Consider the following 24,431-nt stretch of genomic DNA (forward strand, 5'->3'; position numbering starts at 1 on the left):
ACTTGAACACACTTCAATTCCAGACAAAAACACACCAGGACTTTGATGTGATCCTGTCACTCTTTTCTTCTGTTCCATTGGAATTATGATATTTAATTAGGGCTCTGATGATAACCGCATTCCCGCAATACCGCAGTAATGAGATGCCTACCGTGGTGGTGGTCATCACCGCACCTTTCTTTTTTTCTTTTTCTTTTTTTTTTTTTACAGATAATGTTCAATTAAATACACAAACAAAGATATAAAAGACAAAAGCATAACATAAACAGTTGGAGTAAGATTTTAATTGCAAGTGCTTATAGCAATACTTCTCTTATGTGGTATAGGCTATAAGTTACAGTTAACGGCGCTAGCAGCCGGATGACATTATTCAAACTGAACATTGGTGACGACTTTCTCTCAGAGCTGGCAAAAGAAGTGAAAGCTACAGAAAGAACAAGCCGAGCTCAACATGCCCCAACATTGCTTAGTTCTGGTAAGTTGGGCTAAACTTCGATTCCTATTTCTTTAGACATTGTTTTTCGGGTAACAGTCTGTGGATATAAACACACTTGTCCAAACGCAACTTGTTGAAACTTTGAATAATTTTATGATGTGATCCTGTCACAAAAATGAAATGAAATAGCCTATTGCATCATCCCGTAAATAACCGGGCAAAACTTATGGATACTAGGGATGGCCATTTCAAGCAAAAATAATATTCGATGATCGCTGGGAACTATACAAATTTTAAAATCGCAAAAATTAAAATGTAATCGCACCTCTCCCCCACATGCTCACCGGTAAAACGCCGTTCACGCAAACCCCGCTCCGACATAAATACAAATACATTTTTTTTTATCTATGTTGATTATATGAAAAGTGAACAGCATGTGTAAGATAGGTTCATAAGATGCGCACTATATCAGGAGACATATGGAGTGGCTCAGACATGATTTTGACCACTTCATTAAGTTTTGTTTTGTATAAAACCCTTCTTTAAAGTGAATTTCGTTTTGCATAAATTGTATATTAATTTTAATAAATTTTGCCTGGTTTTAATGAATAAGAAGCAAATATAGCAGACGATATAATCAGAACATGGAGGCGCTGGCGCGATCACTTGCATTGCACGTGAACTGGAGCAGGTCTCATAAATGAACCGAACCCATTGCAGGGTTGGAGTGGTTAACTGCCTAACCGTGTGATTAGTTGCTTCTTCACTGCGCTAAGGAAAAAGGGCAGTCTCACGTAGCCAGACCTTCAGACTGACGGCAGAAGGTCTGGACTCTATCGCAGCTTTTCTTGGCCAAGGGCTGCCCAAGAGGACGTTTGACTGACATGTAACGCAACCAATCACAGTTAGTTTTGTTCCACATCATGTTTCGGGCCGTGAAAATATAATGTCGATGTCTCTACAGTAACAGACCGGTGTGCATCTAATAAATTATTCATTCAAGAACGTGTAAGTTTACTGCTACAACGGAGCCGTGAACTTCCTAGACTTTTGAAAATCCAGCGTTTATTTGATCCTGGTAAGCGCTCATTGTCAAGTTGTAAACACAATGGCATTCTTCCACGAGGGGTTTTGGCATCACGCATTTGTTTCCAGGCGGACTGTTAAAGAACGCGACACAGAACGCTGATATCCTGTAGAATTCAACCAATCAGATCGCCACTTTGAAACTCCTAAAGTGTTTCCAGAAAAGTGTACCATATGCATCAGATGGGTGTGGGCCAGGGATGGAAATTAGCACCCGCCACCAGCCAAATGCGGGTGATTTTGTGTTGTGGCGGGTAAACTCGCTTCACCTACCGGCCACCGTGGCGGGTAAATAAAAATAGCATACTGTTTCACATGGACGGCGGACACTTTTAGAGGAGGCACACCTTCAAAAAATTGTGGCGTTACATCGAAGGTCAAAAAACGTTTTTTTAAAGAACGATGGAGAAAAGCAGACAATGGGGAGTCCCGAGATTGGTTAGTTTACGAAGAGACAAGGTGGGCCTTAAATTGAAAACGTTAAATTAAAACCGTTATTCAATCACTGTTTAACCTAATAAAAATGACTGATAAAATAACAGATTAAAATATAAAATAAAATATAGATTTTAATAGCTTGATGCTCTTTAAATATTTTGTTGCATTGTAAAAAGTGTTGGTGCATAGGACGGACCTATCCGCGATCGCTCTCCATGGTTCTGACCAAAGAAGAGCGCTTTGGAATCTCCATTACGCATCATACCGTTGTCTCTTAGTGCGCTACGAAGACTCTTGAGGTATAACTTAACTAAAGGTACCTATACTACCACTAAAGGTATAGCCTACCATTGCTAGGTGTCTTCAGGGCTATCATCCACTCGCGAGGCAGAGGCGCTGGCGCCCTCCAGCAACGGCGCTGTTCGCCGAGAAAGATATGATACATCATGAGATGCGCAAATATGTCTGGAGACATGACATGTAAGACATGATTTTGACCACTTCATTGAGTTTTGTTTTGTAGAAAGACTCTTTTTAAAAGATTTTCGTTTTGTATAAATTGTATCTTAATTTTGATCAATGTTTTATCAACGAATTGCCTGTATTTAATAAATAAGAAGAAAATATATAGCAGACAATGTAATAAGGCGCCGGCATGATCACTTGCATTGCATGTGAACTGGAGGGCGCCGAAACTCAGCTTGTGCCTCACAGATTTGAGAATAGGCTATATATTACAGAAAGCTTGAAATGTCTACTTTTAAACGAAAATATTCAAAACCAAAATAAATAGGCTCTCTGATTGTGAAATCCATATGAAATGTGCATTTCTCTCTGGCGTTCATGGCGAATCCGCAAAACACCAGTTTATTAATAAATAATTAAATGTCTCCTTGCTATTTTAGACACATTCATTTTCATTACTTTTACCGGTTCTTTGTGGCAAGCTTTATGGTCGTGCGCTTGAGTGCGGCTATATTACGTAAACGCGCATCCTGTAGGCTATAGCCTATTTAAGCATAATTAAAATAATATACAGGGGCGATTTGTCCACGAATGGCTTAAATGAACAACAACTAGTCGACTAGAATTTTTTTTAAGTCGGAGGTAGCCCTATTCCACATATTTTCGAACCAGGATCAGGCCATTCTGGGTTGAGCGAGCGACCTTGCGGAATGAGCGAGCGGAGCGGAATATTCAGAAATGCGCTCTCCACTCACGAGCTCTGATCGGAACAAACCCGTCTGCTGAATTTGTGCAGAAACATCAAGATAGACATAACCAGCTTTTAAAAAAATTTAAAACTAAACATTTAGACTATTTTAGCACAAATTATGATCTTATTGACGATTTTTTATAGTTCTTGACAAAATTAGAATATATTAAACTTTTTTTTTTTTTTAAGACAAGTTTTGGGTGGGCCTGTTGAAAAGTGAAGTGGGTGGGCCTACTAACGCACCCATAATGCCTTGCCTGGTGTGTGTATAAGAATGAAAGAGAAAATGTCAGTATTTAATTGAGACTTGAGATTAAATAAACTGCTGAAGTATTGTAGATGTTGTAGTATTAATTTTCACATGCAGTTACACATTGTAGGTTAAAAACAAGAAAGTGGCTGGTAAAAACATTGAGTGGCTGGTAGATTTTTAAATCCACCAGCCACAGTGGCCTGTGGACAAAAAAGTTAATTTCCATCCCTGGTGTGGGCGTGTCGTCACGTCTTAGGCTGAGACTAGAAAAAGGGGGGGCTCGAGCCCCTGCCCTTTTTCAAAATTAATCAAAAGTGCCCCTCTCAAACAAATATCAAAGATAACATTGTGTTCAATAAAACAAAATGCTTTTGATTATTATTAACATGACAATGTGTAAAACACTTTACGTTTCTGTCAGTCTGAGGTGTCGTTGCCAGAACGCGTTGCTATGGGTTGTCACTTGCTTCGGACTTGACTGAGGGGGTCAGTCTCCATTTTTCGAGGGTCTAAAAACTCTGGAGTAATGTGGACAGCAGGCGTAAAGCGAAAATGCGCTAGTGTAAACGTAGGGATTCCACAGTCTGCTCGGGAACCGATGCTCTCGAGCCAAATATTCTTTCAGTGAGTATATGGCTCGACAGCAGGAAAAACATAAACCAAACTTTTTTTTCAATAATCAAAGGTAGTGTGTCGATTCAGTTAAAAATCCACATATTACATATTTTAAAATATTACATAATTTATTGATGCCTGTTTGTCATGTATAATACACCGGCCAATCATCATCTGGCACAACAAGTTATTGGACAATGTGAAGTGGGGCGGTAATTTTCTGGTCATTCATAAATCGAGTAAATCAATGAAGTGATCTGAATCTGCGTCGTTGAAACGATGGATGTTAATTGACTACAAAGCACTGCACAAAACCAGCACCAAAAGTAGCATTAATGGTAAGTTATTATTCAAGTCTCTTGTATTTAGTCTATGTATATTGATACACTGTTTACCATTTGATCAAACTATCATAGTTGGTTTAATGAAGCCCAGACGCCACCTACAGGCCGATTATGTGAAGTGTAGGCTGACAACAACACGCAAAATGGTGACGTGAAAGGATTTATTATTTTGACATTTTTGATAAGTATGCAGCAATAGTATGATCATGATCCTTCAGAAATCATTCTAATATGTGGATTTATTATCAATGTTGGAAACAATTATGCTGCTTAATGTTTTTTTGAAACCTATGATTCTTTTTTTCAGGATTCATTGATGAATAAAAAGTAAAAAAGAACAGCATTTAAAGCCACAATGTAATTTTTCCGCCGCTAGGGGTCGCTAACCTCTTATAACAAAGGCGAAGATTGATGACGCAGTGGATAAGCGGAATCATGGAACTTGATCTAAAAATGTTAATGGAAAATAATGTTTATGGATGAGTGAATACATTCATGTTTTTTTTAACATGACTGTGGTATGAAGCAGGTTGCAATCACTAATGAGAGACAGATATCAGTGCCACACACGAGTCCCGTGGATAAAAAGGAATGAGGACATTTCTTTCTACCGAACTACCCGCAAGTGCTGAATTACTACTCAAACTTGTCAGTTTATGTAACAAATTGAAATTGTGAGGTAACGCAGCGCGGTTTCACTTGGTCTACACTATCATACTAAACTGCATTTGAGTGTGTTGAAAGTTATAATGCTATGCAGGGCTCCAGACTAACTTTTTGCCTTGGTTGCACTGGTGCGCCTAACTTTTTTATTTAGGTGCACCAGCACAAAATTTGGGTGCACCCAAATTTTTCCTCGGCTGTATCACCTTTAACGCCACAATTTTAAGGTCACCTTTTTATTACGCTCTATACACATTCATATATATTATGTAAATGAATTTAAACAAGAAGGTGTAGGTAAAAACTTTTATTTATTTTTTGAAGCACAATTATTAACGGTATTCCTACTCTTACCGATACTGCTTATCGATACAGTACTTTAACTGTATTCTTATGGTTCTTTTTGTTTTATATATAACAAACAAAGATAAACAATAGATAAACAAAAGATAAACAATTAAACAAAGATACACTTTATATAGGCCTACACAGTGCTTTAATTTCAGGAAGGCCTATCAACATTACTGTTCAGGCATGGTCTAAAAAGAAATCTAATAAAGTAATAAAATGTAAAATAACACTGTAAAATTTATCATAAATAGATTAATGCTTATTAAAGCTGAAGTTATTCTTTCAAGAGCTGTGAGTGATTTTTCTCTTGTTGTTTGATTTACAGTAATGGCGCAATCGTCAACATGTTTATTAGACTGCGGCCCCTTTAAGACCGGGTGCAGAATGCAGATCTAATAGGCTACTACTGATGCACCATTTTCTCCCAACTATTTCCATAACTACGTCCATTTAAGACATAAACTGTTTTAGTGAATCTCAAAGCCGGTAATTGACACGCTTTTGTGTACAATTGATCGTTTAGACGCGCACAATCTGCACATGAAACCGAAAGTATAATTTGCTTGTCTCGGCCGGTCTCGGTCTGTTTCGGAGCGCGCGCCGCCATGCGAACAGCATCTCTTGCGCAGATTTTTGTGTTTTTAATATCTCTTTCAGTTATTAAACGCGTCCCGCAATTTAGCAACAGTAGCTAGACTGCATTTACAACAATCACTGATCGTGCTGATTCTGATTCTGAGTTTTAGGGAGAAATGACCGCCTAATGCTGCGATGGGAAGAAGTTGCGCGTAGTTAGATAGTTTTTAATGGGTTTACCTCAATATATATTTTTTTATAATCTTTGGAAGCCGAAATTTTAAATAAAATCAGACTAATATAACAGACCTTAAGTGTAACCAGGCTACGTTTGAATGTTTAATTCTGTCCTCCGTCGTCACTCATTATTAAGCAGGGCTGTCGTGTTGTGCGAGCTGTGGCACCGCGTGAGAGAAGAGTGTGAGTTCCGTCAAAGGAGAACAAACGCCAACAAACGTCCGTGGAGAGGCAGCGGATGCGAGGACGTTAGGTGCACCGGTGCGACTTAGGAAAAATGTTAGTCGCACACTTACAAAATTTGGTCGCATATGCGACCAAATTGGTCGCACTCTAGAGCCCTGCTATGTGTTAGTTTGTTGGCTGTATGAGACTAGCAGTAAGCTAGATCAACATCAGAATAACACACTGATCATATTCTAACATTTCATCACGTTGAGCTATATAGCATTGATTAGTTTTACGTACATTTGCTCTCCTGTCTAATAAAGTACATGCAAGAGCGGCGTCTCTGTCAAGTCGAAGTTTGATCTTGGAGCTCTTGGCATCTCGAAAACGCCACGCCGATATTGATCCTCGTTTTATTGATCTTTTTGTCCCAAAGTCTGCTTGCCATGGTCCATAATGTTTGAACGAAAAAACAACAGCGTGAGCGTACCGCTAGAGACGTTACACAGTTGTCCACGTCTGTCGCCATGGTTACTATGGCAGTACAAGCGGAAACCAGGGATAACGCGGATATTATGTCATTGACAGGCGACAAGGGACAGGCTCTATTTAAAATTGTGAATTTCTCTGAATTTACAAATTCTTTGAAACATTTAGGATAACATAAGTACACACTTGAAAGAAATGTGTAACACTGTGCAAGTGGTTTTTGCATATTAATTCTTGCATATTGTACATTTAATTGAAATAGAACTTCTTTACTATCAATTTAACATCCTTGCGGAATAAAAGTTTTAATTTATTTTTAAAAAGAGAAAATTACTGACCCCAAACTTTTGAACGGTAGTGTATTGGTACAAAATATTTCTATTTTAAATAAATGCTGTTTTTTTTTTTACTTTTTAAACTCAGAATCCTGAAAAAGTATCAAAGGTTATAAGTATATTAAAATAGAAAACCATTCATTTATATTGTAGTAATGTTTCACCATATTAGGCGTACTGTTTTTTTCTGTATTTTTGATCAAATAAATGCAACCTTGATGAGCATATATGCCCCTATTTTACATTTGAGCCCCTGCCCCTGAGGAATTCTCTGCACGTCCCTGCTGCTTGGCCAGTTACATCTTATTTGCTGGCATTTTTTAATTATATATATATATCTGTGTGAAATTAGCTATCAGTGTTGATATCATCTGTCATAGAAACCCTATTGTTTCAGTTCATGTAATAATGTTTTTTCACACAATGCAAGTTCAATCAAAACCAATTCCAATGAGACTTTGCTTCTTTGAACTGTCTGACTCTGATTCCAGGCCAGGAATGAGCAGTTGTCTGTGATTATATAATAAGGAACGTGGTCTGACATCTTTTCCTCTCCTCGCTTCAAATGCTCTTAAAGTGTCTTGTTTTGCCTGTAGTATTCATATATCATTATAATGTTCCTGCTCTCTGTTTCATTGTCCGTGTGGTGTGGTACTGGCACGCACGCATGCATTTACGTCAGCCTTTGTTTGTATTAATCACGCTCTGTGCTGGAGTCTGTGTGTACTGTTTATTTAAGCTGGGTAGACCATGTAATTGATATGAGGGATACACCCATTCTTGTTCTCAACGGAGTACAATCCACACATTTTGGCACACCCATTTATACACAAGCACTATAGTTTTAAACCTCAGTTGTCTAGTTTGTCTTAATAATCTTAATGACCTTATTTCACCTCTAATTGTTTCTTTCTTATTTAAATGCAAAGTATGTGCAATATATTTTTGATTTTAGTTTTTATAAATGTATAACAGACACAGTCTGCAGTGTGCGTGATCTGTGGGGAAACTAATGCGGATGTGTAGATGTCTAGGGGTATTGCGTGCACGTGTGTATTTTTAGTGTGTTCATATGTGTCTGATCTCTGGCTTTGGCACAGGATGGGAAAGTCTTTTTAAGCTGTGTGTGTGTGTGTGTCCATGTGGTTTTAGTGTGATGTGTACTATTGCCATTTAGGGTTATTGGGTTTATGTGTGTATATGTGTTTGCTCTTGATCAGTCTGAGCTACAGGAAGGCCTGTGAACCACTTGATCACACAAAGTACAGCAACTCACCCCATTAGTGCCTCAATCAAAATGTGTACATGTAGGGCTGCATGATTAATCAAAATACAATATAAGTTTGGGTCGTTTATAACGTGTATTTGGGAACTCAACATGCGGCAACCATTAGTACTGTAATTTTACAGTTGTACTGTTCTCTCAGTGGGGTGCTGTTAAATTATTACTTAGTTTCTTTTTTGACAGTGAAATATTAAAATAGCAATGCCTTATTTAAATAATAATAGTAATAATAATAATAATAAAAAAAAACTTTTTATAATCATATCAATATATATAATCCCAAACTTTGGACTGGGATGAAGCATTGGCATCCAATCACACTCAGTATTATTGCTGCGTTGTAGAATCAGATATAACACAGGAAGGACAGATGTTTGGTTGACTTAAAGCGAGAACAAGAGATGTGTGTATGTGAGATTGATGTGAATAATGTATTTGTGTGAGGTTCAAGGACCTCTCTTTTCCTCTTATATCGCACAATCTTTCCACCACCATCAAGGTCAGTTCACTACTCGCACGCTTGTGTGAAAAGGCTCACTCCTGTACCAAGCACCGCAAGGCACTGTTGCCTCCAGCACTCAAACATTGCCATGGTTATACTCATCTTTGGTGCGAGAGGTCTGTACTTATCCGATGATTTGTGGAGTAATTGCAGAGATTATGACATGTCCTGACTGGTCTTGTATTACTGGTTGTTTCATTGGACCCATCCTTAATGGATGTCTAGTGCTGGTGATAAGTGCTGGTTCATATGTCTTTGGGGATTCTCAGTTATCCATGACATTGTATTGTATTTTGTAGATTTTATTGGACAATGTTTATTTTCCCTCAATTGTTAGAAATAAATACGTTATGAGGTTTGTTTAAAGTCAACTTTTTAGGCAGTGCAGCCTTTCCAAACTTGTGTTAATTAATGCAGTAATTATTAATTGCTAGTTGATGTTACACATTTAGTTTGACTTCATTCTGGTATGAAACACCCACTTTTTCATAATCCAATTAATTCCCAATGAATAAAATGAAGTTTTGCCCTCCTTATGAATATGAAGTGTCTTGTATTACTGGAATCATATTCACCCATCTGAGGTCTGTTGTGTTTTGTTGATGTAACTGCTGTTAAATGTCAACTTAAGTATGTGTAAAAATGATGAATCCACTTCGTCAACCTTTTCATCCTGACATTCTTTTGAAATTAGGTTAATCTTACCCATAATTCACTTCTGCTCTTTTCTTCCTCTACAGAGGTCAAGAGTCCCACATCCGATATGAACACATTTACCTGCAGGACCACAGCAGCCAATCAGAAGTGGAGTACTCTGAGATGAAGCGTCCTCGCTTGGAAATCGGGACGGATTCTCTTATTCGTCACTCAGCCCATCGTCAGCCCCTCACTGTGGGTGGAGCTGAGGAAATGTCAAAGGTCAGCAAATCTAATTTACAGACTGTTGTTAAAACCCAGATGCCAGATTAGTAACTATTGCTAATTACTGGATATTTCTGCCTTTGGCTGGAATCAAGTTACCAGTGAATTGCCAATTACAGTCTACAACCAAGAACTTGTTTTAACTTTTTGTCTCAAATCTTTTTTTTTTTTTCTTTTTTTATGAATACTAAAATGATGCATTCAATTGCTTAAAGGTATATATTTGTTCAGTGGTTTTGTGTGATTGATTGGCAGCAAGCACAATATGACACACAATCTGGCTCTCTATAGCACACATGCGGGGAAAAAACTAAATTCAGAATCGTGATGCATAGGAGAATAAGAAGCTTTAAAGTTAACGTTCTGGCTCTGAATCCTCAGGCTTGTGCGTTGCGATTATTGTGGGATTAGGCTATAGAAAGGATGTTGCATGCTGTACATGGATTGACTGTAGAGAAGAGTGATAATAAGTCTGTTCAGCAGATTATCACTTAGTCCATATTTATTGGCCTCGTAAATCAGCCTGTCATTTTCCGTTGGCCTGAGTTTTTATCACCCGGTCAACACTGCCATTTACCAGCACACAAGCCTGCTAAGAACAGCAGTGTTTCCCATACATTGATTTATCTGTGGTATCAGCACGTGATCACCTCCGCAGTTCACAGTGAATGAATGCAGTGAACTGTGCATGTGCTGAGTTTAGCTTGCATTTGGGAATGCAGTTACGCATTATTGTTCACATTTGCATAGTTGTCAATTACAGCATTTCACTAGATTTGTAATGAGACTCGTTTGTAAACTTGTTTTCCACCAATATAAAAGCTTGACTGTATTTAATGTCAAAATAAAAGCTCGGCATGCCCCCGGACCCCCTTAGAGGGACCGAGGACCACCCACCAAAGTTTAACAAAAATCCTGTGGGAAACACTGAACAGATATGTGTGTCTAAATACTGTTTGGGTTGTGAGTGTCTAAAAGATTGCATCTTAGAGAGTTATGTCAGTAATAGCAGAATCTCTGACTTCTGACTCTGGCAGCTGTGGCTTTATTTGTTAGGTTGAGAAGGAATGAATATGTGAATGAATGTGGTGTAACGGTAAACGGCACTGGCAGATGTTTGGAATAACTCTGCAACATCTTAAGAACTCTCTTTTCTAGGTCAGGGGCTCTGTGAAGGGTGTGTGTGTAGGTGGAGTATATGCAGCCTCTTTATAACAACATACTGCTGCCTCACACCATGTGAGATTCATTTCTGGTGCTTTACAACTGTAGGTGTCACCAGACTGTATCAGGTTTTGCCAAGTGTGCATCACATAGCCAATACTGAGAGTGTTTATTGACTGCTTGAGAGATTTTTTTTTATTCTCTTAATAAGAGAGAGTTTATTCTCTTCCTCAGAGGAACAATAACACTCAGGAGATGAGTCAAATTGTGCGGAAAGAGGCACGATGCTGTTGGCAAAAGTTTTAAAGCATTTGCAGCAGTGGTGCAACGTTTCAGAAAACTCACAGTTCGGATCATACTACGGTTTTTGAGTCAGGCCATCCTTAAAAATATTTGCAGTAAAAAATAAAAAAAAATAAAAAAGGGGTCGGTAGGTCTATATATTTTTTTCAAGATTCAATGTAAAAAAAAAAGTACAATTTTGGTCATGGTGATTACGTAGGTTAGCCTGGGTTTCCCCATGCTGCCTTGCGCGCAGCGCGATTTTATTCACGCTGCTAGGCAGCCTGGACACCATGGACCAGATTTTCCCCTCAAAAAGGGAACCAATCACAGAACGGGGAGGGAGCAGCAAGACGATGACGACGTCTATGCGACACACCGAAGCAGTTTGTTTATATCTATGGATCCAACATGGCATCAGACGCGAAGTTACCTTTCGATGCAGCCTTAGATAGTGTTCTAAGTAGTTTAGAACGCAAGTTTATTTCGTCTTCTTCCTCGTCGAATTTCTGTCACTCTACATACGTCATCTGGTATAATTGAAACGATTGGCTATGAGGTACGTACAGGCGCATTTGATAGACATTCGTAGCGCCCAATAAACGGCTCTGGGCATTCGTAAACCACGCCTCAAATACGAGAAAATGAACATGTGGTTCCCAGACCAAGTCTCAATGAGACGAGGTCTGACGTTAGCCAGGCTATACGTAGGTATGAATTTAAACAAATTTGCTTGTCGTGACGTCACTGACTGGGTCTTCAACACGCGCCTTCGGACGCACCATTGCAAACCTCATTCTGATGCAGGTTATATAGACCACAAACAATTTGAAATCTTTGTCAAAAAACATGTTTATTGCATTAATTGCATTAATTCCAGCTGCATTTATTTGAAAAAAATATTTTTTTGGCAGAATCAAGAAAAAAAGAAGCCACTAGATTTCAATGAAAGTGGATTTTCAGAGGGAAACAAATACATTAAAATGACTTTAGAATTCACAAAATTCCTTCAGGTCAGTCAACTGTTAGACTAGAGGGGAGAAGGGATGGGAAAAGATCTGGGCACAGTTTTTCCAGAACTTCATGCCGTGGTGTTGAGATGTTTTAATGCATTTTTTAGATGTATTATGGTGCCCGAACCCGTATGACTTTGAACGGTGACCGCAAACATTTTATTTACTGCAGCCGCAGCCATCATTACCAAGTGACAGTGAATGAAACAAAGTGAACGTACAGGCCATAGTGTGACATGCGTAAACCAATGGTGTAAACATAATCATAGATGACGCCACGGGTTTTTATTTAAAAGAAAGAACGTAGCCTACGTTTGTATGTAGGCCTAGGCAATTATTTTCACAATACTTACTAAAATATAATTAATATTATTTTATTGCATTTGTATTAGTTGTTTGGAGAGTAAAAAAATTATAATTTGGCCGGTCTTAACCCAAGTTTACAACCGGCAAGTCGGTCGGACTAAAAGGAAAAATAAATAAATAATTGGGTCGGTCGGGTTACGGCAAACAAGAATATTTTTAAGGATGGCCTCACGGATAAGATGATTTTTCGGACCAGCAAAAAGTTCAAACATTATTAAAGACAAGTGAACAGTCAGTAAAAAAAAGAACAAATACACTAATTACAAGCATAGATAAATACAATATAAGAAAGTTACAAATAAAGTAAGGTCTAATAGTAGTATTCAGGTACAGAAATGTAATAATTAAATGTAAAATAACACTGCATAGTGTTTACTATATAAACTAAATATAGATGAATATTTGTTAAAGCTTTCTTTAATATGTAAGGGATAGTGTAGAGCGAGGCGGTTGTTATAGCGAATACAACCCCGACAGGCTGATCAGGACCTCGACGCGAAGCGGAGGGGTCTTGAATCAGCCTGAAGGGGTTGTATTCACTATAGCAACAGCCTCGCTCTACATTATCCCGCTTATTACATGGCTACCTACCAAATAAATAATTTGACACAAAATATTGATTTAAAACTGAGTTTATTGATTTTAAAAACGATTGTATTGCTTCCGCTAAAGAAAATAGTCTGTTCCGTCTCTACGGTTAGAATCCTGCATCCACAGCAACGCTCCGTTTTTCATGGCAATGGTGTGTTATCCTTAGCGGCGTCTGTTATCAAGAAATAACAGACAGCATTCTACATTAGAATTCAACCAAGCCATATATATATATATATATATATATATATATATATATATATATATATATATATATATATATATATATATATATACATACACATATATACATATATATATATATATTAGGGATGTCAATTTTCACAAATTCCCATGATCGATCGTCGTTTAAATTAACGATCAATTAATCGATTAATCGTTAGCCTTAATACTGCGATATGCGTCTACTGCAGTGGCTTTGGCCAACAGCATGACAGGGTCTGCAAATGCTGCTCAAAACGCTATGTTCCTCACCAAATCAATTAGAATGGTTTTAAATATAAATAAAGGGCTAGTAGGATTGTAAAATGTTTCGATGTGATTGATAATTAAATTAATTATTTATTAATCAAATATAACTACTAATACAACGTGTCACCAACGCTGCCTCATATGCGCTTAGAATGTGTGACTGTTGTGGACGCGCTCTTCCTGGAACAACTGCACGCGCTGAATGAATCTGCTACCGTTAAACTGGAGCACTTTGCTAGCACGTTATTTATCTAAAAGAAACGCATCCTATATGAGATTAATCAGATATATTCAAAATAAACATAATATTACAAATTATATCTGCACAAAATGACGCAAATTCATGCACAAGTGAACTTGAACTAAGTTAGGTGCCATTCATTCAGAACTACTCATGTTGTGGACGCACTCTTCCTGGAGCAACGCGACACGGCAACTAAACCCAAATAATTCACAATGTTTTATTACAATATTGTTCTCTTTATAATGTTATGTAATATTACAGTCCCAATAGTCATTATTAGTCGTGCACTGCCGTTTTAGCTGCGCGCGCTGAAGCTGACGCTTTACTACAGAGTTAATTCTTAACCAAATGCATCCAATATGAGATAAATCAGATATAGATAGGCCTACAGAAAATAAACAGTATTACAACTTACATTTGCACAAAACAAAAGGCTGCGAATGCACACGCAAACTTATAGTCATGATGAAGGTGTAAAATGGTCCCAAACATAACTCCGGCGCGCTCGCTTTACATGTTTCGCGGTTGAGCAGCGCGCACGCACAAGAAGACCTGCTTAATCGATGATCGATAAGTTGTATCGATTAAATGTATTATCGACAATTAATCGATCGTCGATTAATCGTTGACATCCCTAATATATATATATATATATCATTGTAATGTATATGTATGTATATATTATGTATTTATGTATGTATGTAATAGCAAGTGAAAGGTCTTCAAAACAGTTACAGAAGGCAAGTAAACAGTCAGCAATACAATAAGAACAAAGAAACTAATTACAGACAAAATGTACAAATAAATACAACAGAAAAATTACTAATTAAATAAACAGTGCTTTAAGTTTTTCAGGAAGATGTACTAACAGTTGTATTCAGATAAGTAATAGCCTACAAGTGAATAAAGTAATCAAATGTAAAATAACACAGCATATCAGTGTACATTAAATATAGAATTATCCTTATTAAAGCTACAAAAGTTGTTTATTCAAAAGCAGTGATTGATTTTATATTTGTTTTGTTGTTCGATAAACATTAATGACACATAAAGCAGTCATTTGGTCACTGCTGTCACTTTAAGACAGAATGCACGGATCCATTATACTGTTATACACACGTTTTCTTTCTCAACTGTTTACATTCACTTAAGACATAACTGACTGTGTTAACGACAAGGATACTTACCAAAATGGCATTTTAACATTTTTGTGTGTAGGCTATTTGACCGCAGTATACTTTGCCTATGCGCATTCCGCTCCGTCTCGGACCTTGTGCACAGAAAGCCGCCTGGGGAACAGTATCTCTTTCATGGCTTAATGCTCTTTTAATGACACTGTTTAATATCAGGCACGTCCCGCAGTTTAGCAACAGTAGACTGCATTTTACAACACTCACTTATTCGGCTGATTTGGATGTTAAGTTTGGCTTAGGGGAGGAATGAAACAACTCGCAATGTGACAGCAGAACAATAATAATTTTACCTTGATTATCTTGTTTTCATAATCGTTGGAAGCCAAAATCTAAATCGAAAATCAATTACATTAATCGCACAGCCCTACCCTTTTTTGTGCATCCGAGTTTGTGTGTGTGCAGCAGGATTAAGGTCACTGTGATCACACCTCTTGCTTATGGCGTGATGTAAAGGGCAGAATGATTACACCCTTAGAGCAAGCCTGTGTTAGTTGTGCTCTAAGGTCAGTGTGATCACGCTCTCTATCCAGAGTTGTTGTGCTGAGTTATTATGACTTCCCCCTAAAGCTTTTGTCTATTTTTAGCAGCTATGACAATATGGGGCTTGCAGGCAGAACTGTGTGTGTGTGTGTGTAGGTGGAAACCATTGTGCAACAGTAATTAATTAGTAATGGAGCTGACCTAGATGTGACGGTTGAGCGATAGAGGATATTTACATGAGGATTTGAGCATGTTTGGGTGAGAGACAGGCAGTGGGACTTTTGAAAGGACACTCAAGTCAAAGTGGACTGAGGAGATCTCTCCCTCTCTTTATGTAAGAGCTGTCATACTCGATGACACTCATGAAACTGAGCGAGTGGAACTGAAAGCTCAGGGTGGGGAAGAGTCTCTCACATACACTATTGTGGGCTGTGTATGCCATTTGCAGCATACCTGCAACGCACTGACAGGTGTGAACCAGCACATCTGTGTCTAATGGCTTGTTACAGCTCAGGGTGTCAGATGACTCGTGTTACCCCGACAGCACATGATTCATAAACGTGTTATTGAGTCTGAGCTCAGAACTGGATTTTACATGTTCTTCACGTCTCTTTAGATTGACTAATGCTGATCTGTGCTGGGATTAGGGCTGGGCAAAAAAATTGATTTTTAAAATGTGGTCGATTCGATATCGATTCTCAATCTTTTTTCCGTATTTATTTCCGCAGACGTTTAATATGATATTGTTATCGTTATCCTTACCCGACCTTATCATTCTTTCACCGCTTAACATGGCGGATGCAGGTGCGCTTTTCAGCGTGAAAGACGTTCAGGACAGTAGAAGCAACTGTCATGAACAGGCTAGTGCTGCATTGTCACGAAAGTAGGGTGCGTTTTCACACCTTGTCAACTTCAGCAAGAAGACATAAGAGAACTTGAGTGCACTGTTTGAGAAGTTTTGTGTGTGCACATCTGAAGCACACAGAAAGCTGCTCGTCTCAGTTAGACCGCGTGCAAATAATAAAATGAATTCTTTCACGTCTCCTTGTGATTGAACGGATACATTCACTCCGGTTTATCTCAAAATGCCCGCTTTGGCGAGTATCCTAGTAAACACAGTCGGTTATGACTTAGAAAACAGTAGAGAAAGACAACACGTGTATCATTATATTGGATCCGTGCATTAGTCTTAGTGACAGCAGCCTGATATTCCTGCCGCTGTCTGTGTTTTAATGTTAATCAAACTACAAAAAACAAGGATATCACTACCTGCTTTTCACTGGATAACTTTTTTGTAACTTTAATAAGGATTAACCTTTTATTTAATTTGTACAGTGAAGATTATATGCAGTATTATTTTACATTTGATTACTTTATTAAATTTTTTTACCTGAAAACTACTCGTAGACCTACCTGAAAAGCACTGATTATTTCATTTGGATCTTTGATCTGTTGTATTTATTAATTTGTGCTATTGCTTGTGTTTGGATTATTTGTTCTTTTTTTATTAATGACTGTTTACTTGTCTTTAATAATCATTGAAATTTATATTAGTTGGGTAGTAGTTTTAGCTGTGGAATTGGAAAATTTGAATCAAATTGTTCATTTACACTGGTATCTAAAATGTTGGTGTCATAACCTTATTTATTACAATATAAGGACACATGAGTCAAAAACAACGAAAACAATAACTAGGCCATTTTATTCATTTATTATTTTGTGGCAGGGCCAGTGAAAATTGTACAATCGAATCGAAATCAAATCGGATCGGGACATAGGTATTGATACCCAGCCCTAACTGGGATGAACAATCGATTCTGAAGTGCCACACGATCCTAGGTTGTTCTAGGTGGTTGATCGGTAGTTGTTTACTGGGCCAAGCCAAGGGCTCAGTCTAAGTCTTTAGATATGGCTAAAATCCAGTGAAAATCTATGGGATTTTAAATTTTTGTACTGTCGGTAGGGCTGGGTATCGAGTTCGATACTTTTTAGGCACCAACCGAATTGCTTCGATTACCATTGAGTATCAAAAAATCTCTTGTCGTTCGGTACAAAATTTCGACACCTAAGGGGTTAATCTCGTCAACGTCAGTGAGCCAATAAGCATGCTGCATGATTGGGTGTAGCGAGGAATCAAGAAAAACACTGGCTGCGTCCGATAATTGATAAATGCTGCCTTCGGAGGACGCATTCCAAGGTCGGAAGGCATCAAGACATGTCCGAATGCAATGTTAGTTTAATTTCCTGTCTCCTGAGATACCTTCATCTGATCGATTTTTGAAGGCAGCATAGCTGTATCCTTTGCTGCCTTTTGATATCCCACAATCCTGTGCTTTCCATTCTGTGACCGTTGAGCTAGAAAAATAAAGATGGCGTCTGAAAGTTGTGGCTGGTCATCAGTTTGTATGTAAATGTAAAAAAAATTATTAATATTTTCCACTATTATAGTCATTTAAATATTCACTTAGTTTTCACCAAAGCTCGCTCTATTTTGCTGTAGATCATTAAACCGTAACACTGCCTCAGAAGTCTTTCTGAAATCAGTTTTGTGAGGAACCTTTGTGCGCAAACGCTGCCTGCGAAGTCATTGCCTGATAGGGCAGCGAGGCAACAAGCCAGCTGCCTACGTTTTCGGATGCAGCCACTAATTTACGCCAGTTACGTCCAGAGACTGTAGTGTGTAAGCATCTCAACCCCCATAGATGTAAAAGATGTGTAAAAGATCAAAAGTGTGATTACATTTCACCAGGCTCGATGCCAACAGCGCACGATTCAATATTTGCGACAAGATAATAAGATCGGCAACACGACAAATCTGATGAAGCACTTGACAGTGCATGGAATAAACTTAAGAGCATAAAGTTGCTCCGTCTTCGACTGCAAGAAGAACTGGAGGACGTCACAAATGAACCGAAGCTCTGCATATAGGCTACTTGCCTTGTCTTCTTTTAAAAGAATCAGTTCTCAATTCTCTCTCATTATGTAATCCTAATGAAAGGTGCATTTCTCTCTATAGGCGCACGCAGCAACACCAACTTTATGCGTGCGCTTGAGTACGAAGCATTTATTCCTCCCCCAGTGGCCTATATGAATCATTGAGTCTGTAAAAAAGTCAACAAACTGAAAAAATTTAACTTTTATTTTTTATTTATGTAATATGTAATGTAATCTTTTTAAAATGGATTTCATAAAATTCTTTTAGAAAAAAAAAAAGAAGATCGTTCAGGAACCGGAATCGAAGTCAAGGTATCGGTATCGAAATTGAAAAATGTTGAACGATACCCAGCGCTAACCGTCGGCCTGACAAAAATCTTATCACTAAAACCACATTCATGTGCCAGTTGCTGTACTGCTTGGTCACTGCTAGTAGTCATTTCTAGTTTTGTTTGCCCTAGTAATGCTTTTTAATTTTCAAGCCATGTGATTTGAGGTATCATTCATGTCCGTAACGTGAATCATTGTATGAAATGGTCCTGGAACAGAAGTGAAATGCGAATACACAAACGCATGTACTGGTATGTCCACTGTGGTGGGTTGTTTTGCCACAGATGTTGTCATGGCAGCTGAGAGCTGAAATGTCACCACAACACACTGTCCAGTCATCTCATAATCACTGACACAGTCAAAATGGCACTGCATTTGATATTAGTGTCAAGTGTCATATCGTGATCTGAGAGATTTTTTTTTCTTTTTTTTTTCTTGAGGTCTGAGATAAATGTGTATATCAAAAAGACTTGTGTATTTTGAAAATGAGTTATTTGAATATACACTACCATTCAAAACTTTGGAGTCGATAATAATTTTTTTTTTCTGTTTTTGAAGGAAATCTCTTATGTTCACCTTAGGCCGTATGAAATCTTTTTTTATTTTTTTTTATTCCAGGTTTTCAGATTGAAATTTTGTCATTCCATTTTAATGATTTAATTGCATAATCAAAAAGCTAAAAGCATAAATCAAACCATCTAATCAAAAAAAAAAAAAAAACTTGACCTATTTATAAAAATGAGTAATAGTAAGCTATAAAATGTTTCTTTAGGAGTTCTGTGTTGTCTCTTTTAACTCATAAAACACAGAATCCAGAAAATATATAACATTTTGTAACAAAAACGGTGGTAATCAGATGAATGTATAAAACGTTAACAATTTAATTAATCTTTTTTTTTTTTTATGTAGCCTAATTAAATTAGATTAGAAAAAATCCTTAAATGTTTTAACAAGGTGCTTCACAAAACAGATTTACAGTTTAAATAAAACATTTACAAAAAAATTACATTCTATGATATTCTTTTAAATGTTTTAATTAACTGTATTATTATTACTTTAAGTACGTACTACTTTACAATAGTGATATATTTTTATTTCTTTAAGAACTTCCAAACTTTGTGTAGTAGACAAAACTGCCACTCATTCACTCAGACACGTAGAACATGCAGACATCAAATTTAAATAACAATCTTGTTGTGCTTTAAAGGCACACTATGCAGTTTCCGTTTTTCTCAAACAGCGACCACTAGAGTCACTGTGGAGCACTTGTATTTAACTTGTGGAGTAACGTTACTGTCGTAAATACCACTCACTCTGAGCCGTCTCTGCACTCTTCCGACCGCACTTTCTTCGTTTTCTTCGTCGACTCTGCCGTGATTCACGTCTGAAATGCGTGCTAGTGTCTTCCATAGAGGATGCTTCATATGTTGTTAATGTATGTGACGTCGTGCCGTAAAGCAAGTCGTGATTCTCGCGAGATTTGGCGGGGCGCCACCTCTCAAACTTGCATTGCTGATTTTGTTTGTGCATTAAAATTCACTAACCTGGTGAAGTTTTGCAGTTGGCGTTTATTCCGTTTAGAATGCAGTGGGAAGTATTTCTCTCTGTTCCCTGATCATTCCGATTGAATTTCATCGAGTGAAGATCAAATTTATACTTATACAAATTTATACAAATTTATACTATAAAACAGATGGATCGTAAGGTAATAATTATTTCTTTCTTAGTATTCATTGAAGTTGTTGATGCCCATGAGTGTGTTGTGTCAATGCTTTTAATTCTAATAGTCCAACGGACAGCCAGACAAGTTTTTGACGGATGTGATAATGCCTGTGAGGGGTGAAATATTTATATTTGGGTACTTATAAATGTGTTGGAGACATTCAGATGCTTTTTGCGTAGTTCATTATACTTATTTTATGGAAGGAAGTTTATTTTGTGGCTTTAATAAATTGTTACACAGAGATTGACATGTTTGGTTTGGTTTGGTTTCAGCTGTTGCTTATTCATTGATTTTATAAAATCAAGTTTATTTTTTACTAGGAAAGGCGTAGTTTTGATTCACAAAGTTGTGAAGAGATTTTGGCTGGTCCACACTTTCTGAGACCCCTTTAAAGACTTATAATAAGGTTAAGGGTAGGTTTAGGGTAGGGGTTCGTGTTAGGCACTTAGTAGCGATGGGTAGGGCTAGTGTAAGGAGCTGGAGATTGCATTGTGTCAATGAATGTCCTCACAAAGATAGATGTACAAGAATGTGTGTGTTGGCACTTGTACCTGTTTGTGTGAAGGTTACTGCAGGGCATATCCATTTCTTAGCACAGGTTTGTTTATATAAAGCAGCTTGGTGTTTTAATTCTCATGCACTCATTTCCCTTTTCGTTCTACACTCTGTGTGTATGTGTGAGTGAGAGAGAGTGTGTGTATGTGTGTGTATACAGCTTTGAGTCCTAAAGTGACTCTGTCAAATCCTCTTTCAAGTGTTAAATCCCGCCTGAAGTTTGGAATGCCCATAGGGATGTTTTGAACATTAGCAAGGCTCTCAGGGTGTCCTTGGTCCTTGGGCTTTGTCTCTCTCTTTCCATGGACATCCTGGAATTGGATATTTTAGCCACATATTTTAATGTTGAGGGGTTTCATGAAGATGAGATTAATTATGGAACATGGCATTTGCATTGTCTATATTCTCATAATATTTCACGTGAGCCAGATGCCAGTAAAGTCAGATGCCACTAAAAATGTTGTTGGTGTTTATTGTTATTATTTGTTATTGTATTTTAGTTTGGTGATTCTGTCCACACAGTCCAGGCATTTGCCTTGAGGACTGCTCTGCCTGAGTGATCTTTAAGGGGTGATGAGAGAGAGAACAGCAGGCGCCCTCCCCGATCACTCCTCTTATATAACATTCTCTTCATGTGAGAGGATGAACCCAGAAGCTCTTTACCACACTTTAAACTAGCTGATTTTCCAATAGTCTCAACCACTGATCTGCTGTGTGTACATTCACCAGTTTATTATAAGATTTTACTGCTAAACAGTCTCTAAGCGGTTTTGTGTTGTAACCATCATTCTTTAGAGAAGAATGAGTGCATTGTATCTATCTCCAAGAACCCAAAATGTAAAAAAAAAAAAAAAAAAAAACCTGAAGTGCTGAATTGTATTAATTTGTGGTGCTTGCCAAGGCGTGCATCACTATTGCTATTGCTCATGCTTAGGGGTTTGTTCAAATCCCCAAACCTATAAGGTGATTGAAACCTTGACACGCAAGTCGTTTCAAACGCACAAATGCGCTTATTGTATGTGGTACTTATTGTACGTGTTAATCAGAGGAAAAGTCATTTAAGCCCACAGCTCTGACAAACACCACAAAGCATCTACAAGTTCTGAATAAGTACAATGATGTTTTTATGCAGGAGCACAGCAGCAGCAGTTCTATTGGAAAGATTGAGCCCATCTCTCCTGTGAGCCCGGTGCCCATGGAGGCTGACCTGGACCTGGTTCCCTCCCGCCTCTCCAAAGAGGAGCTAATCCAGAACATGGACCGTGTGGACCGGGAGATCACCATGGTGGAGCAGCAGATATGCAAACTGCGTAAAAAACAGGTAAGCTTCATCCCAGTTATCTTGAAGCTGTAAATATGTAGAGAAATTTAGATAGCAACTTTATGAATCCTCCCCGCCAAGCACATTCTGCCCATTTATTTGCATAAAGGATCCTAAAATCCTTTTTTCAGGAAAAGTTGGCCTTTTAAAATAAGCACCAGGAAAGCATTGCAAAGCTTTTTATTTAGCAGAGGACAAGGATTTATTTCTAAGTACAGCTCAGTAATAAGCACAAGTAGATACTTTTCATCCACAGTGGAGTTAGTGTTATGTAATCTGGACGCTTTGAGTCTGGTAGCAGTAGTAGACGAGTGTGTGTGCGGGGAGCAGAGTTGTGATTATTGTGTGGTTATTGCCTCAGCAGGGCCACACGGCTACAAACAAACTTCCTCTGTTTCCTCTCGGTCTCCTTCCTTCCTTTTTCTCTCCCTCTCAAGCTCTCTTTCTCTCTCTTGGCAGTGCCATTACTCAGTGGTCTACTTCAAACGTTAATGCAGCAGTATAATTTTAGGTCACTTATTTCAGCGGAATAATTGCATCAAGTACATTCAACTATTATATGTTTTAATTTGCACATGAGTAAATGCATGTATAATAAGACTATTTTATAAGGTTGCATTAGAACTTATTCTCTGATATTTCTAGTGTCTTTTTTTTTTTTTATCAGGGCCATTGCAGAAAATATATAAGCAGACCTTGTCTTCTTGTAAAACAGACCCCCCCATTCACTTGAGGTTTTGGACCGTGTCCAAACTGCTGCTCAATAAATCGAAGCCACCTGCGCTCCATGGGCTAGTCCATTGTGGGGTCGATGGAGGATTGGAGAGGGAGTGAAACGGCTTTGAGCCTGAGTGGTTGTATAAGTACAGTCACGCTACCAAGAAAAATGAACCTCTCCTCATCTGTCCCACAACCCCATACTGTTTTTTTTCTGAAAGATTTGGCATCTATTTTCAGTGAGGTAACGGACCCCGTCCATCTCTCTCCTCTCCCCTCAGGTTTGCTTCAAGCATTAAAACATCTGGGGCAATTAAATGGTGCGGTAAACTTTAACGTAAAGCGGGGGAGTGATGGAGGGAAGAGAGAAGTGAGAATATCAGATTACCGTGTGTTTGTCTGTCTGTGAGCTCGGCGGGGCGGCTCGTTTATTTTCTTTAACTCAGCGCACACACAGCATCTTGATCCTGCACTAGAGCTGAGCCATATGAGTTTGGGCTTATGTTTGCAAGGAGGCCTATTTCAGGATTTCATTGCAGGCAGGGCCTCTGTGTTCGTGTGTGTATCTGTGTGTAAACTGATTTTTTAAAATCATTAATCTTTGACTATAAAGTTGTCTCGCTGACTCTCTTAGCTAAAGCGTTAGTGCTCTTCAGCCAATCAGATAACTTTTCTGTCATTACTTCTGATGTGGTGGTAGCGTTAAAATTAGCTCACATAATATTGGATCCTTGTTGTGTCTGTCTGCTTATTTCAGTAGTTACATTAGTCTTCTTTCATCAGTATAAATAAGAGTTTCAGTATAGTTATTTTTAGAGATGCGCCGATGGATAGGCCATTAGTCACTTGTTTAAAAACAGCCGACGATCAGGGCCGATTATATCCTGTCAATCAAAAGGGTGTGGAAAAAACATGTCGGACTGCAACTCATACTGTGTGTGAAGAAAAAATGTCTCGTGTTGAATTGAGGGCAAGTTAATGTAGTGCGCCTCCCATCCAATAATTTGAAAGAGCTTTGTGCTTTGTTACTTCTGATACGAAACATAGTGTCATCTTTCAAATTCTGTCCATTTTATTATGAAATTTAAACAATAAATTGTGTTTTGACACT

General features: G+C 38.1%; 1 protein-coding gene and 1 long non-coding RNA gene across 4 annotated transcripts in view; both read left to right on the forward strand.

The window, feature by feature from the left end:
* Nucleotides 1-24,431, forward strand: part of ncor2 (nuclear receptor corepressor 2) — a 128,305-nt gene that overhangs the window by 54,104 nt on the left and 49,770 nt on the right. For all 3 annotated transcript variants that reach the window (XM_082188066.1, XM_082188067.1, XM_082188068.1), the window contains exons 4-5: nt 9,735-9,912; nt 22,415-22,603. In XM_082188066.1, the coding sequence (XP_082044192.1) occupies nt 9,735-9,912; nt 22,415-22,603 (367 nt within the window). The remainder of the gene's footprint in view (nt 1-9,734; nt 9,913-22,414; nt 22,604-24,431) is intronic.
* LOC309512472 lies at nt 13,643-18,938 on the forward strand. The gene is made up of 2 exons (XR_014211044.1): nt 13,643-14,731; nt 14,780-18,938. It is a non-coding gene; the product is annotated as an uncharacterized lncRNA (long non-coding RNA).

The sequence above is a fragment of the Leuciscus leuciscus genome (genome assembly GCF_965113295.1).
Source record: "Leuciscus leuciscus genome assembly, chromosome: 13".
Classification (NCBI taxonomy): Eukaryota; Metazoa; Chordata; class Actinopteri; order Cypriniformes; family Leuciscidae; genus Leuciscus; species Leuciscus leuciscus.